We start from the raw sequence: 16,394 nt of genomic DNA on the forward strand, positions 1-16,394 counted from the left end.
TTTGGTTCAACCATTATTGTTGAATGAGTTATTGTGGATAAAGAAATTCCTAATTTAAGAAAAACGATTAAATAAATTAATAAAAATTTGAAAATTTAAAATATTATGTATTCCAATGATATTAAAAGGTAGTTTTTCGCTTCAATTTGCTGGGTAATAGGTTATTTGAGTACTTTCATTGTCAACAAATCCCCCAAGTAATTAATATGATTGGTTTCAAACTATTCTTTTTTATTTTTTTCATGGTATTAAAGAAATACATATGTATCATTTTTTGTGTAACTAATTTATTTAATTCAATAAGAGTAAAATAGAGTGATTCCCTTCAATTTGTTGGGTTATTATTTGAGTACTCTCTTTGTCAACCAATTCCCAAGTAGTTAATATATTAGCTTCAAACTTTTTTAAATTTTTTTCATAGTATTAATAAAATACTTGGTAAATAAATATATAACATATTTGTATATAACTTTGATATTTAATTACAAGATATTGTAAAAATAAGATAATGGACAATGTAATGAATATCAATTGATAAATTTGAATGTAAAGAATCTTTGCATGAGAGAAAATAAAGACAATATAACTAATGAAATTATTTCTCTTATTTAATTTAATTTTTTTGATAATGAATAATTTTTTCAAATAAAGGTATTGTAGACACATAATTCTAAATTAAAGAAATACATATGTATCATTTTTTGTTGTAGCTACTAATTTATTTAATTTAATAAGTGTAAAATAGAGTGAGAAACTTAATTATGTCAAATTTGATTGAGATGAGGTTCGAACCTAAGATCTTTCTTATAGAAATTAATGGTAAGTTAAAAGTTAACGGAATATTAACGGAGAAGAGAATATTTAACGGAAAACTTAACGGATAATCATAAAAGTAAGGTTAAATTAGGTAATCTCTATTAATAATATTAATTTGAATTATCTTAACCATCTATTTGATTAAATAATTCATCTGAACCATCCATTTGATTAAATAATTTGACCGCCATTTTTTCTACCCATTTTAGGTCTAACTCTCTTTGGCTCTTATTAGTATAGTAGATATTCCATTTTAGTGGTATTATGAAATAGTCACTTCACTTAATCATGAGATTACAAAAAAAAAAAAAAAAAATAGCACCACATACTGTCCTTCATTAACAGTGAAAACATGAGCAACATTATTTCAAAACATGCAAACTAGTTTATTACTAAACTTATAGAGACATTTTGGTTGAACTTTTGTTGTGTATGCTTGAGTCTTACTATCACATCTTCCATGCTGATTCTCTCCTCTGGAAAATCAGCTGTGCATTCCAGAGCTAATCCCATCATCATCAAGAAGCACTCCTCTATTTCTTGGCAGCTTTGTTCTTCTGTTAGTAAATTGGAATCAACAATATGCATTATTGCATCAGGTAATGAATCAGACACCCATTTCCTCATCGTGAAGTCTCCTTGGAACATCTCATCTGTGGGCTTCTTTCTTGTGAAAACTTCCATTAGTAGAATCCCAAAACTGTATACATCTCCCATGGTCGATATAATTCCTGCAGAACCATACTCTGCAATTGTGCAAAAAATATGAACATACAATTACTTCCATATATCCTAAACTTCCAACTACAAATTAAATTAGAGGAATAGAGGGTGAGTTCACCTGGAGCCATGTATCCAATTGTGCCAATGGTCTTTGTCTGTTTAGTGAGGTTGTTTTTATCCAGCAACTTAGCTATACCAAAGTCACCAACATGTGCAACCATGTTTTCATCTAAAAGAATGTTGCTAGGCTTCAAATCACAATGAACCACTGAAAAGGAATGACCTTGATGCAAATACTCGACAGCATTCGCAACGTCCAACATTATTCCAAATCTTTGAAAGAAATCTAGGAAGTAATTATGTGAATAGAGCCATTTGTCCAAGCTCCAGTTGGGCATGTACTCCAAAATCAAAGCTCTAAAGTCAAGGTTGGAACAACTGCTTATTACTTTGACAAGATTTCTATGTCGGATATTCCTTAGCACCTCGCACTCTGCATCAAAGCTCCTGATTGAATCTTGCACATCCAAATTGAAGACTTTTATAGCAACAACCTCCCCAGCATCCAAAATGCCCTTATACACTTTGCCAAAACTCCCCTTGCCAATCAAGTTGCTCTCATCAAAGTCGTCTGTAGCACGAAGAATTTCATAGTATGAAATCCTCTTGAGGGTAACACCAACTAAAGTTTTAGCCTCAGGCCCCCTTTGTGTGTTTCTCTTCCGTAATGTAACCAACAAAACTAGTAGAATGGCAACAACAACAACAACAACGACGACAGATACAAGAGATGGCAAAACATACTTGTGAAATATGGAAGTGTTTCTCGATTTTTCTTTATCTTCTTTGCATTCCATGACATGGAACCGAGAAGCCCCACATAATTCCTTGTTGCCCATGAATGATTCCCTGCTAAATTTGGCAAACGGTCCATCATCTGGAATTTTACCACTAAGTTCATTGAAAGACATATTCAAGTACACGAGATCTTTGAGCTTCTCCATCGACTTTGGAATACCACCCGAGAGGCTGTTGTTAGATAAATCCAACTGTTGCAAGCTTATCAGACCACCAAATGATTGAGGAATAGGACCACGAAGCCTATTTGATGATAGAGAAAGAGTAATCAAATTCTGAAGGTTGCCAATGGCGTCGGGAATTTCTCCTGAAAATTTGTTGCCTGACAAATGTAATGTCACAATGCTGTGCAAACTACCAATTTCAGGAGACAGGGGAGCACTAAGAGAATTGTAGGACAAGTCTAGCTCCAAGACATCCTTGTTGTTCCAGAACCCAAGTGGTATTGCAGATGTAAATAAATTGTAACCTAAATATATTTTTCTCAAAGAAGATACATTACCTAAACAGCTTGGAATTTCCCCCGAGAACTCATTCATTTCAAGATCCATTTCAGATAAGTCATTCAAATAACACAAAGTTTTTGGTATTGAACCCTCAAGTCCATTATTACCAAGCTTTAAACCTTGTAACCTCTGCATACGTCCCAATGTTTTAGGAAAAGAACCTAGGAGCAAGTTGTTATTACCCAAATCCAAATCATACAAGTTACTAAAGTTGCTGATTCCACTTGGAATCCTGCCTTTAAATTGACAATAATTGCCATACAAGATTTTCAGTGGCAAAGATGTAGCATTGCCTACGTCTAACAAGTTGGGAAGAACTGTGTTGAATGGATTACCAGACAAAACAATTGTATGCAAATCCTTGCATTTCAACAATGAAGTGAGTAGGCTAAGATCATTGGCTGATGGATCATTTGTGATTTGGTTGTTTTGTATGGCAAAATATTGAAGTTGGTGTAAATTTTCAATCTCCAAAGGTACATGGCCACTAAATATGTTCTGCCCAAGATCAAGGCGGACGAGTTGGGAGGCATTTGATATAGAGCTTGGAATGCTTCCCGTGAATAGGTTAAATTGGATATAAATTGCTATGAGACTTGGGGACATCCAATTTCTTAGGCTTTGGTGAAGATTACCAGAAAGTTTATTGAATGACATCTCAACAAATTGTAATCCAGAGATATTGTTGAAAATTGAGGATGGTATATTGCCACTAAAATTATTTCCTCGAAGTGACAATTGTTGAAGACTTGAAAGCTTTCCAAACTCTAGGGGAATATTACCATCCAATTTGTTGTCTGCAACAATAAACATCTCCAAAGCTGAAAGATTTCCAATTGAAGGAGGTATCATACCTGTCAAGCGGTTATCAAAAAGTTTCAAATCTTGAAGCATTGCCAACTTCCCAATTTCATTTGGTAGGTTTCCTGTACAATTATGTAAATCTTTATAAGTCAATCTTAAGTAATTGTTGTGTGAGACTGACTTATGAGTAATAAACTAATACATTTAAAGACTGCTTATTATTTTTCGGGAAAAATTAATAAACATGTTATATTGTTATTTATCCTAGGAACATAAAAGTTATTGAAACATTTTATTTATTTATTCTTTTTTAGATTTTTTAATATAAATTTTAAATATACCCTCGACAAGTGGAAACACAAATTTATTTTAACCAATAATCGTAAATATAGCATCTTGCCACTACTACAAACCAGCTTTGGTAGACCTAACAATTTGTGTATATGGGTTCGTTAATGGGTAAACACGATAAAGATAGGATTATAGGAACACAATAAGACAGAATGGATATTTTTATTTGACTGTATCTTCTTTGAGTAGCCAAACACTGAAAAATGCAAAAAATGACTAACAAAATTGAATCATGCTCCATCCAACTAAAAGCCTAAGTTGATCATGTGCTCCATCCAACTAAAAGCCTAAGCTAATAGTTGGACTGCACATTTATGTTTATATATTATATGCTCAACAAACAAAAGTCTTTTTCTGATTTTTCAAACGAACCTCAAAATATACCAAAAAAAAAAATTTGTCAAGCACCTTGTACTTAGATGACACACGGTATATTTTTTCTATAACTGGAGTGCAAATCACATTTAACATTTTGACAACAATCTTATTATATTGTAAATCATTTGACATCAAAATATTTTCTAACAATCTAATATCAGCACAAATACTCATAATTATATAGACATACATGACATAACGGAGTAGCTTTTTAACACCTGACACCATATTTTCTAAGAAATTAACAATCCAACATTATGAAGCTACTGTTGGGTGATGTGATTTTTGAGTCCCAAAGGGCCTTTATTTTTGATAGACTTATCACTGAGAATATTTTAGTAGCAACAGAAGTTTGTCATTATCTTAACAGGAATGTGTGAAAAAATTTGGTTGGGATGCTCTCAAACTTGACATGGCTAAAGCATATGACATGATGAAGTAGTCTTTTCTATAGGGTATATATGTTGTTGGCGCTGGTTTTGCAGAAGCATGGGTTAAGTTGATTATGATTTGTGTTACGACTATTTCCTACAATATTTTGATAAATGGGGTCAATAGTGGCCATGGTGTTCCTTCTCGTCGTCTCAAACAAGGTGATCCCCTATCTCCCTATTTGTTTATCATTTATGTAGAAGGCCTCTCACTTCTGCTACAACAGGCTCAGCCCAATGGTTCCATACATGGGTGTAAGGTGGCAAGAGGGGCTCCCTCGATTTCACATTTATTCTTTGCTAATGATAGTTGTTGTTCTTTTAAGGCAAATGTGCAAGAAGCAGGAGTGGTCAAACAATGTTTGCATACTTATGAGATTGTTTCTAGCCAGGCTGTCAACTTTCATAAATCTAATGTGTGCCGCTTTAGCAGGAATACATTTGTTGAGGACAGAGAGGAGGTGGCAACAATTTTGGGAGTTGTGCAAATTTTGCGAAGTACCTGGTTTGCTTTCTTTTCATATATTAAGGATAAAATTAAACAAAGTATTGGTATTTAGAATAAGAGGCTTTTATCACGGGTTGGTAAAGAGATTCTTTTAAAAAGTGTGGCTCAAGTCATGCTTACTTTTTTTATGAGTGTATTTTTGCTCCCAGACTCTTTATGTGTGGCAATTGAGAGAACCATGAATCGTTTCTGGTAGGTACGGTTCTAGTGGCGTAAATGGGAGAGGCATCTATTGGACAGCCTGGGATCGGTTATGTGTACCTAAGAAGTTTGGGGCTTAAATTTCAAGGATGTACATGCTTTTAATTCGGAATGTTAGATAAACAAGCCTGGCGTTTTCTAACGAAGTCACAGTCACTAGTGGCACGTATCTATAAGACAAAGTATTTTCCTAAATCATTCTTTTATTAATGCTTTTGTGGGTAACTGCCCAAGCTTTTGTTGGTGCAGCATTATGGCTGCCCATGGGTTAATCTATAATGGTGTTAGAGGCAGAATTGGTAATAGGAACATCTCTAATCTGGGGGCACCCATGGCTCTACAATGCCCTTAGAGATGAGTGGGTCAAGAGTTTCTGGCCTAATTAATTTATCAAGATACTGAATCATGGGACCTTTCTATTTTAAGAATATTTTTCTGCTTCTGGCCTAATTAATTTATCAAGATACTGAATCATGGGACCTTTCTATTTTAAGAATATTTTTCTACTTAGTGATGCGAAACGTATAATCAGGATCCCCATAAGTCCTGCCTATGAAGACTCATGGTTCTAGTTTGGAGACCAGGGGTTGCTATACGATAAGAGGGCAAGAAATCTAGCCGTCTGAGAAGTTCTTCTTCCACGGTTGAGATCTGTTTGGATATATGGCGGCACGGGCTGTTGTTCATTCTTGGCGACAGGTTCATGCAGCAGCGTCGGCTCCTCGTCAACTTACATCATTACCTAACAACTCTGCATATTGATCTCCTTTCTTATATCGACTTTATTATTGATGCTTGTAGAGTTGTTATGTCCTCATTTTTTTATTATTCGATTGGTTTAGTACCTAGATACTCTAATATGATAGCTCACACTCTAGCTTCTGTAGCTTATAGTCAGATTCACTCTTTCTACTAGGACTCCGTCCCTCCTGACTTATCTCAGCATTTATGCAGTCATCTATATCAATTTTATTGCTTTCAAAAAAAAAAAAATCTAACATATATATCACCCAAAAAAAAAAATCTAACATCATATTTTTAAGTTTCCAACCTAATAAGTTGAAACTTGAAAGCATGATGATATTTATATTCTGGAAGCAAGTATAAATAAACATATATAAAATCTCCAATAATACAGTAAATAACAAAAACATATTAGAAATTCGTATATCTCGAAACAATAATGGAAAGAAAAAAAAAATCAAAATTCACTATATGTTTCGACAAGTAAGTTTCGTAAGTAAAAGCAAAATCAAAATTCATTTCAACAATTTGGCATATTAAAAAATTTAATATTAGCAATCACATATTTAGAAGCAACTTCTAATAAATAAATAAATTAAAATTGTCCGTATCAAATTTTAAAAATAAATAACTAACAATCAAAATATGTTGGGTGTTGGCTGGGTTAGACGAGTTCAACCATTGCTCGATTTCAGATGTGGCGTTGTGACTTAGGGATGGAGGGATGTGCTTAAATGATTAATGTCCATATATTAGTTTTAATTTTTAAGTAGGATATGACAACCAAGATAATTAAAAAACTCTATGATTAGTGACTCATCACTGGGAAGTGAGCATAGTGCAGTGCTCAAATTCATCAAAATATTTCAGGAAAGAAATTCAAGGGTAGGTGTAAGTTACCTAATAATTCCATTTTTGCAAGATGAAGCGCCTCAAGAGATGACATGTTGTAGATGCCGCTAGGTATTCTTCCAGAGAGGTGATTCGCAGACAAGGAAAGTACTGTAAGTCTCCTGCAACTGGGTAGACCTGGAGGGATTTCTCCATGAATTTGGTTTATGGCAACACGCAGAACCTCCAATTTTGGAAGGGAATAACACGGATCATTTGGAAGAAGCCCAGAGATTTCATTCGCCTGAAGGTTAAGTATTACCAAAGATGAAATATTGAAGATTGTCCATGGCAAATCTCCTGCATGTATAATATTCAAAATTAAAGCACTATATATAAGCACTATGTAAATTGGTATGTAGCCATATATGCAAATCTGCTACTCACCTGTCAAATTGTTACGAAGTGGAGCTTCGAGAAGTTTCCAATTTGAGGTGGTATGCTTCCATGAAATTCATTATCTGACAAGTCCAAAATTCTAAGTTCCATACATTTATGCAGACTTGATGGAATCTGACCACTCAATCCATTTCGTGAAAGAGACAAGGCTTGTAACAGACTGAAGTTATCACAAAAAGCGCCTGGAAGCGTCCCTGAGAAATGATTGTTTCCCAAGTCTACTAAACGCAAGGAAGAAACGTTGTACAAAGTTGCAGGAATGTTCCCGGTGAGACTGTTGTAGGACAAATCCAAAGTCTGGAGTTTGGTCAAGAATCCAATGGTGTCTGGGATATGGCCATGGAAACTATTAGCGCTGATGTTGAAAGTTGAGAGGAATGAGAGGTGAGCAATCTCCTTAGGAATGGTGCCGATGAGGCCCATATCGAAGAGATTCAATTGGGTCACTCTTTGGTGCTTATCATTGCAAGTAACACCAATCCAATCACAGTAGGGAGTTTGGTGAGACCAGTTAGACAAGACGCCAAAAGGATCGGATGTTATTGTTGCTTTCAACGCCAAAAGAGCTGCCTTATCATCAGCAGAGCTATTGGATGCCACAGGCTGAGTTGCCATGCAAAGGGATAGCATTAGGGCAACCAAAACCAAACACCTTTCCATTGATACCAACTGCTCTGTCAAGAAGAAGCTCATCATCATATATGCAAGCTAAAGAACATTTTATTTTTAGTGAATGTCTGTAAACCCAAAGATATGCCTTCATGCATATATATAACCTACAATTGTTATACCATTGACTAGGTCCACATTGCAGTGTGGACACTAGTGGCTTTTAATTATACATGTTAACTAACTGCAAGCACATAATTTGAATTATAAAGCTAGCGCCCCACTGGGAAAATCAAACTTGTGACCACTTGTGATCTCTCGCTTAAGAGGGTCACAGCTATGTCACTTGACCACAACGTCTTTGGCACCTTGTCAATAGTATAATTTGCCCATATATAGTCTTAATAACATTGACTTATAGAGAGCTATGCTTTGATTGCCATTGACTTATGGAGAACTATGCGTTGATTTTTTCTTTTGGTTGCAGTCTTGAATGGTTTGGAAAATATATAATTAAGAGGTGGCTGAGAGCTTGGACAAAACAATTGAAAGCTTCCACCAAATTGGCCAATTGTAATAATTTTAACCGTTTATGATAATTTGAGTTCTACTGATAATTAATATTGATTTTTCTTTGGTCATCTCATATATGATTTTAAAAAATGACTTCACTTTGTTGTCAGATTTCGATTGAGCATTTTTCTGGAAAATCATTCTTTCCAGAAAAATAATTGAGGTTAGTGAATAACTAGTAAGGATGACAATTTTAATTCATTTTGTGGATATCCACCTAAATCCGCCTCGAATGTGTAGAATTTTTTTGGGTAATAGTAGGTGGTGAGTGGTGGGTGTGTCGAGTCTCCTAGTCTACACCTTTAATTTAATTGATTTTTTGTGATGGTGGTGGATCATGCATACCGTTAAATGGATATGAAAATAAAATCGACAGGAAAAAATATAATATAAGCTGAGAAATCTAAATATCAACCAAAAAAGAAAAAGAAGAGATCCTGATCAAAAATATGTAAGCTTAGCTTCCACGCCATTTTGGCCATCACATTTACTTCTTGAAGATTCATCATTAAAACATTCTAATTTCGTTTTAAAATAGGCTAACACAAGATTACTCAATAAGATATTGAATTAACAAAACTTTTAGAAAGTTTCTCATTTCTTTTAATTAATACATTGACTTAGGTCTATGCATTAGTTTTTCTTTGGTCCTCTTATACAATTGACGGGGCTGGCGAAGTCTCCGTGGCCTGTGGGCATTGTGTGACTAGTCTGAACTCTGGATTCCAATTTCAAACACGGTAGCAAGTTCCATTGAAACTCTATCGTCACGTTTGGATTTTGGAATAAATTTAGAATAAAATATTATTTATGAGAATAATGTTATTTTTTGTCGTAAATAAGTATATGTGGATCGGACATTATTAGAGAACTATTATTATGATCATATATTTTATCCTTTACAAAATTATAAGTTTATTGGATCCCTATATATGCGTGTGTGACTATATATATATATATATATATATATATATATATATTCCATTAATTTATGCTCTCCTCCCATAAAGTCACAATTGCAAAGCCAGCTCTAAAGACTATAACCCTATGTTCAAAAGCCCCCCACCCCTTAGTTGTTATGTCGTGGACCCGAGTCCACCTTGTAAGGTGGACCAAGGTGGACCCGGGTCTATGTTCACAATTTCACAACTCTATATTCATAATTTCATAATTCCATGTTCACAATTTCATAACTCCATATTCACACTTTCATATTTTCATATTCATTATTAACTTTATTTGTGATCAAACGGCATAGCTGTGACCCTCCCAAGTGCGAGATCACAGGTTCGATCGTTGGCTCATTGTGCTTTAGTAGGTCTAGAAAGTAGACAGAGTCAATCTATTTTGTGAATGTTTGTTCGGAGCTCTACCTTAATAAACTAACATAAATGAACAAGTTATTTTGTTGTACAATATCCAAGTAATGAGCAACATTTAAAACGATGCAAAGTGCAAACTAGTTTATTACTAAACTTACAGAGACATTTTGGTTCAACTTTTGTTGTGTATGCTTGAGTCTTACTATGACATCTTTCATGGTGATCCTCTCCTCTGCAAAATCAGCTGTGCATTCTACAGCTAATCCCATGATCTGTAGGAAGCACTCTTCTATTTCTTGGTCGCTTTGTTCTGCTGTAAGTAAATTGGAATCAACAATCTGCATTATTGCATCAGGTAATGAATCAGACACCCATCTCCTCATGCTGAAATCTCCTTGGAACATATCATCTGTGGGCTTCTTTCTTGTGAATACTTCCATTAGTAGAATCCCAAAACTGTATACATCTCCCATGGTGGATATAATTCCTGCAGAACCATACTCTGCAATTGTGAAAAAAATATGAACATACAATTAATTACTTCCATATATCTTAAACTTCTAACTACAAATTAAATTAGAGAGCGAGTGATCTGTGTTCACCTGGAGCCATGTATCCAACTGTGCCCATGGTTTTTGTCTGTTTAGTGGCCATATCTTTGTCTAGTAGCTTAGCTATACCAAAGTCACCAACATGTGCAACCATGTTTTGGTCTAAAAGAATGTTGCCAGGCTTCAAATCACAATGAACCACTAGAAAAGAATGACCATGATGCAAGTACCCGAGGGCATTCGCAACATCCATCATTATTCCTAGCCTCTGATAGATATCTAGGAAATAATTATGTGAATAAAGCCATTTGTCTAGGCTCCCATTGGGCATATACTCTAAAACCAGAGCTTTGAAGTCAAGGTTGGAACAACTGGTTATTACTTTGACAAGATTTCTATGTCGAATATTCCTTAGCACTTCGCACTCTACTTCAAAGCTTCTGATTGAATCTTGCACATCCAAATTGAAGACCTTTATAGCAGCAACCAGCCCAGCAGCAAAAGTCCCCTTGAACACTGAGCTAAAACTCCCCTTGCCTATCAAGTTGCTCTCATCAAAGTCTTCTGTAGCACGAAGAATTTCATAGCATGAAATCCTCTTGAGTGCAACATCATGTGAATCTTCAGCCCGAGGATCCCTTTGTTTGTTTCTCTTCCAGAACGTAAGCAACCAAACCAATAGAACAGCAACAACAACCACAGACACAAAAGATGGCAAAACATACTTGAGAAATATTGCAATGCTTCTCGGCTTTCCTTTTCCTTCTTTGCATTCCATGACATGGAATCGAGAAGCTCCACATAGTTCCATGTTACCCATGAATGATTCCATGCTAAAATTTTCAAAAGGTCCACCATTTGGAATTTCACCACTCAGATCATTGAAAGACAGGTTCAGATGCACTAAATCTTTGAGCTTCTCCATCGACTTTGGAATTCCACCTGAGAGGCTGTTATTATATAAATATAATGCTTGCAAGCTTATCAAACTACCAAATGACTGAGGGATAGGACCATGAAGCCTATTTGATGATAGAGTAAGAATAAGCAAATTCTGAAGTTTCCCAATGGTGTTAGGAATTTCTCCAGAAAATTGGTTACATGACAGATATAACTTTATCATGTTGTGCATACTTCCAATTTCAGGAGACAAGGAACCACCAAGAAAATTGGATGACAGTTCCAGCACCAAGACATCCTTGTTATTCCAAAAGCCAATCGGTACAGTAGATGTCAATAAATTGTAACCTAAATATATTTTTCTCAAAGAAGATATATTCCCAAAACAACTTGGTATGCTCCCTGAAAGCTTATTGTCTCTGAGATACAATTGAGATAAATCCTTCAGATAACATAAGGTGTTTGGTATTGATCCCTCAATTTTATTATTTTGTAGGTGTAAACCCTGTAACCTCAGCAAATTTCCCAATGTTCCAGGAAGCGAACCTGAGAGGTTGTTTTCGGCCAACTCAAAATAAATCAAGTTGCTAAAGTTGCTGAATCGACTAGGAATGCTGCCTTTTAAGTGACTATTAGACACAGACAAGATTTTCAACGACGAAGACATATTCCCAACATCTAATGAGTTGGGAAGAACTGTGTTGAATGGGTTGCCTCCCATAATAACCATTGTCAAATTCTTGCATTTCGACAATGAAGTGAGTAGGCTCAGTTCATTGGCCGATGGATCATTTGTGATATGGTTGTGCTCTATGGCAAAAACTTGAAGTTGGTGTAAATTTTCAACCCCCAGAGGTACATGGCCACTGAACATGTTATGCCCAATATCAAGAATTATGAGTTGTGAAGCATTTGATATAGTGCTAGGAATGGTTCCACTGAATTGGTTGCCGTGGAGAAGGAGTGCTTCAAGACTTGGTGAAATCCAATGTCTTAGGCCTGGTTGAAGATTGCCAGAAAGTTTATTTAATGACATCTCAATCGATTCTAATCCAGAGATGTTGAAAATGGAGGATGGTACTTCACCACTAAAATTATTTGAACTAAGTACCAATCCTTTAAGACTTGATAGCTTTCCTAGCTCCAGAGGAATATTACCACCCAAATTGTTTTCAGAAACAATAAAATCCTCCAAAGTCGATATATTGCCAATAGAAGGGGGTATTGTACCAGTCAAGTGGTTTACAGAAACTGTAAACTCTCGAAGGATTGACAATTTCCCAATCTCCTTTGGCAAGTTCCCTGCAAAATTTTAGTTAGGATGTTTCAGTGCTCCAATTGCATTATAGACCCTGGTCCAAAACTACATTTAGATTATGAGCCTGTAAGTTAATATATTATGTATGATAAATTATGTGTCTACTACAATTATCATATTATATATCTGCCGTTAATGTAATATATACTTTCAATTTATGTATAAATGCATAATTTGGTAATTGAAAATACATAAGATATTACTTGCAGATAGAGTTAATTACCGATTTAGTCATTCGACTATTGAGATTTCACCACTTTGGTCCTCGATAATTTTTCTTGCTCAATTAAGTTCTCGACTTTGAAAAAATTAACCAATTTGGTCCTTCGTTTATTTTGGTGTTAAACAAACGTCAAATCGGGACCAAATTGATAATTTTGCTATAGTCAAGGGACCATTTCGATCAAAAATTAAATACCGAAATGGTCACTTGACTATAGCAAAATTACCAAACTGGTCCCAATTTAACGGTTGTTTAACACCAAAATAAACGGAGGACCAAATTAGTTAATTTTTCAAAGTCGAGGACTTAATTGTGCAAGAAAAATTGTCGAGACCCAAAATGGTGAAATCCCAATAGTCAAGGGACCAAATCGGTAATTAACTCCCTGCAGATATATAATCTTCATATTGTTTTGAACTAGGTCCACAATGCAAGGTGATAGAACCCAGTCGTTATACTGTGGACCATGCACCATGGTTGATACTGCAGTTGTGTTGAATGGAAACTGCAGTTGTGTTGAAAGGGAACTGCAGTTGCACGGAACAGAGGCCGTTTGATTCGTCTGGAACTGCAATTGTATTGAACTGATATTGCAGTTGTGTTGAACTGATAGAGCAGTGTTTTGAACGGATGAAACAACTTCTGTTCTGCGCAACTGCAGTTTCCTTTTAACACAACTACAGTATCAGTTCAACACAACTGCAGTATTCGTTCAACACAACTGTAGTATCAGTCATGACCATGGTCCATAATGCACTGTGGACCATGGTCCACATGATAATTTGCGGATAGAACCTGGTCCATGGACCACTCTAATTGCACCACTCTAACCATTGACAAATTATTGCATGGACCAAAAATAAAAGTTACATTATTTTTGTATTGAAGGTACATTATTTGATAGTATATATCAAATAATGTACCTTCAATACAAAAATAATGTACCCTAAAATAATGTATCTTGAATATAAAAATAATGTATCTTCAATACAAAAATAATGTACCTTTTATTTATAGTCCAGCTGTGTGAACCATGGTCCATGCAATAATGATTGGTAACCATTCCTTCCAAAATTTCTACTGGAGTCCAAAGGGCCTAGTTGGGGCGTTTCACTGCCCATGGACCATCACTATTTTATAAAATTCTTTAAATTACAATTTCATAAAAATTTTCGAAGTTACCTGACAAGTTCATTCTCGAAAGATAAAGCTCCTGAAGAGATGATATGTTGCAGATTTGAGTAGGAAATCTTCCGGAGAGTTGATTCTTAGACATGGAAAGCACTTGAAGTCTCCAGCAACTCGATAGAGCTTGAGGGATTTCTCCATGAATTTGGTTTTTGGAAATATCCAGATACTCCAATTCCGGAAATTGATAACAGAGGTCGTTTGGAAGGATTCCAGAGATTTCATTCATCGAAATGTCGAGTACTACTAAAGATGAAATATTGAAAATTGTCCAAGGCAAATCTCCTGTAGGTATTGAAATTAAAGGCAACATATATAAGGACACCATATAACTAATTTAATTTATTGATCCAAAGAATAAATATAGGGTCAAATCATGAAACACATCAATCAGTTTAACACAGTGATATGTTACAATCTATATATTAGTAATATGAAAATTGGTATCCATGCATGCCACTAAATTTAGACCAAAAACGTACAGCAAAAGGACTGGAAATCTGACCTGTCAAGTTGTTGCCATATAGCTTTAACCACTCGAGCTTGAAAAAGTTGCCAATTTCAGGTGGTATGCTTCCATGAAATTCATTGTATCCTAAATCCAAAGCTCTAAGGTCCATACATTTGGGTAGACTTGATGGATTCTCACCACTCAATCGATTTGCTGAAAGATACAGGCCTTGTAGTTGCCTGAAGTTATCACAAATTCCCTCTGGGAGCGTCCCTGAAAGAAGATTTTTTCTCAAGTCTACAACTTGCAAGGAAGAAACATTGTACATAGTTGCAGGAATATTTCCAGTGAGATTGTTGCTGGAAAAATCCAAACTATTGAGTTTGGTCAAGAATCCAATGCTTTCTGGGATATGGCCATGGAAACTATTAGCGCTGATGTTGAAAGTTGCAAGGAATGAGAGGCCACCAATCTCCTCAGGAATGGTGCCGTTGAGACCCATATTGAAGAGATTCAATTGAGTCACTCTTTGGTGCAAACCGCTACAAGTAACACCAATCCAATCACAATATGGAGTGTGATGAGACCAGTTATTGGCCAAGATGCCAAAGGGATCGGATATAATTGCTGTTTTGAAGGCCAATAAAGCAGCCTCATCATCATCAGCTGAGCTATTTGATTTTGTCATGCAAAGGGATACCAATACAACAACCAAAACCAAACACCTTTCCATTGATACCATGTGCTCGATCTGTGAAGGATATATATATATATATGCATGCAAACTAAAGGAGCTGAGGAAAATTTTGTTTGAGTGAATTACTACTGGGAGTTGCAGGATTGACTCATATGTGAAGACCCACTCATATGCCTTCGTACATATATACAGTGTAAACACCATTATATTCATTTATGAAGTCTAGGCGTTGAAGAAAGAAAACGCGCGTGGTCCTTGTTGCGCGCGTGCTTCTATCCCTCCGGAGAAACATCCATGACCAAGACATTATACCATGGACCCACACTACATTAACCCAATGGGTAGCTCAAGTGGCAAGTGAGCTCTCTTTGTGGGGAAGAATTTGGGGAGAACCCGAATTCAATTCCCACGAGTGACGATTCCCTCTGGGCCAGCTCTCGTGCCTTCCGGAGCGAATATGGGTGGACACCGGACCGTTAAACGGACGGAGAGAAAGACCCTGTAAATTTACCAAAAAAAATAGACCCACACTACATTGTGGAAACTAATCCAAAACAAACATTTAAATTATGTGTTTACAGTTAACATATTATATATTATCAGTTAATAAATTGTGTATATACTACAATTAGTATAATATTATGAGCCTATAATTAATAAATTATGTACATACAATTAAAATATTTTGTGCTTTTTATTTATTGATAAGTACAAATTTGTCATCTGCGTACCCATACATATTAACTGCAACTCTACAATGCAAGGTATACCTCGTCCATTAGTATAATTTGCCCATATATAAAGTTTTAATACCATTGACGAAGTGGAAATATCATTGACTTATGGTCCTATGGACAGCTATGAGTTGATTTTTATTTTTTTTTTTTTCCTTGGTTGCAGACTTGCAGTCGATCTTGAATAGTTTGGAAAATAATTGAGAGGCGGCTGAGAG

At 35.5% G+C, this 16,394-nt stretch overlaps 2 protein-coding genes across 2 annotated transcripts; both read right to left on the minus strand.

Moving 5' to 3' along the window:
• Nucleotides 1-1,197: 1,197 nt before the first annotated feature.
• On the minus strand, nucleotides 1,198-8,270 carry LOC116025502 (LRR receptor-like serine/threonine-protein kinase GSO2). Its single transcript, XM_031266738.1, has 4 exons — nucleotides 7,614-8,270; nucleotides 7,221-7,455; nucleotides 1,658-3,829; nucleotides 1,198-1,562 (listed from the first exon to the last, which is right to left on the minus strand). The coding sequence occupies exons 1-4, from the start codon at nucleotides 8,268-8,270 to the stop codon at nucleotides 1,198-1,200; spliced, it is 3,429 nt and encodes a 1,142-aa protein (XP_031122598.1).
• Nucleotides 8,271-10,109: 1,839 nt separating this feature from the next.
• Nucleotides 10,110-15,554, minus strand: LOC116024673 (probable LRR receptor-like serine/threonine-protein kinase At3g47570). Its single transcript, XM_031265624.1, has 4 exons — nucleotides 14,800-15,554; nucleotides 14,289-14,579; nucleotides 10,717-12,867; nucleotides 10,110-10,616 (listed from the first exon to the last, which is right to left on the minus strand). Exons 1-4 carry the CDS (start codon nucleotides 15,485-15,487, stop codon nucleotides 10,252-10,254), a joined length of 3,495 nt encoding a protein of 1,164 aa, XP_031121484.1. The 5' UTR covers nucleotides 15,488-15,554; the 3' UTR covers nucleotides 10,110-10,251.
• Between the last annotated feature and the right edge of the window lie 840 nt (nucleotides 15,555-16,394).

This window comes from Ipomoea triloba, chromosome 7 (assembly GCF_003576645.1).
Source record: "Ipomoea triloba cultivar NCNSP0323 chromosome 7, ASM357664v1".
NCBI classification, from domain to species: domain Eukaryota; kingdom Viridiplantae; phylum Streptophyta; class Magnoliopsida; order Solanales; family Convolvulaceae; genus Ipomoea; species Ipomoea triloba.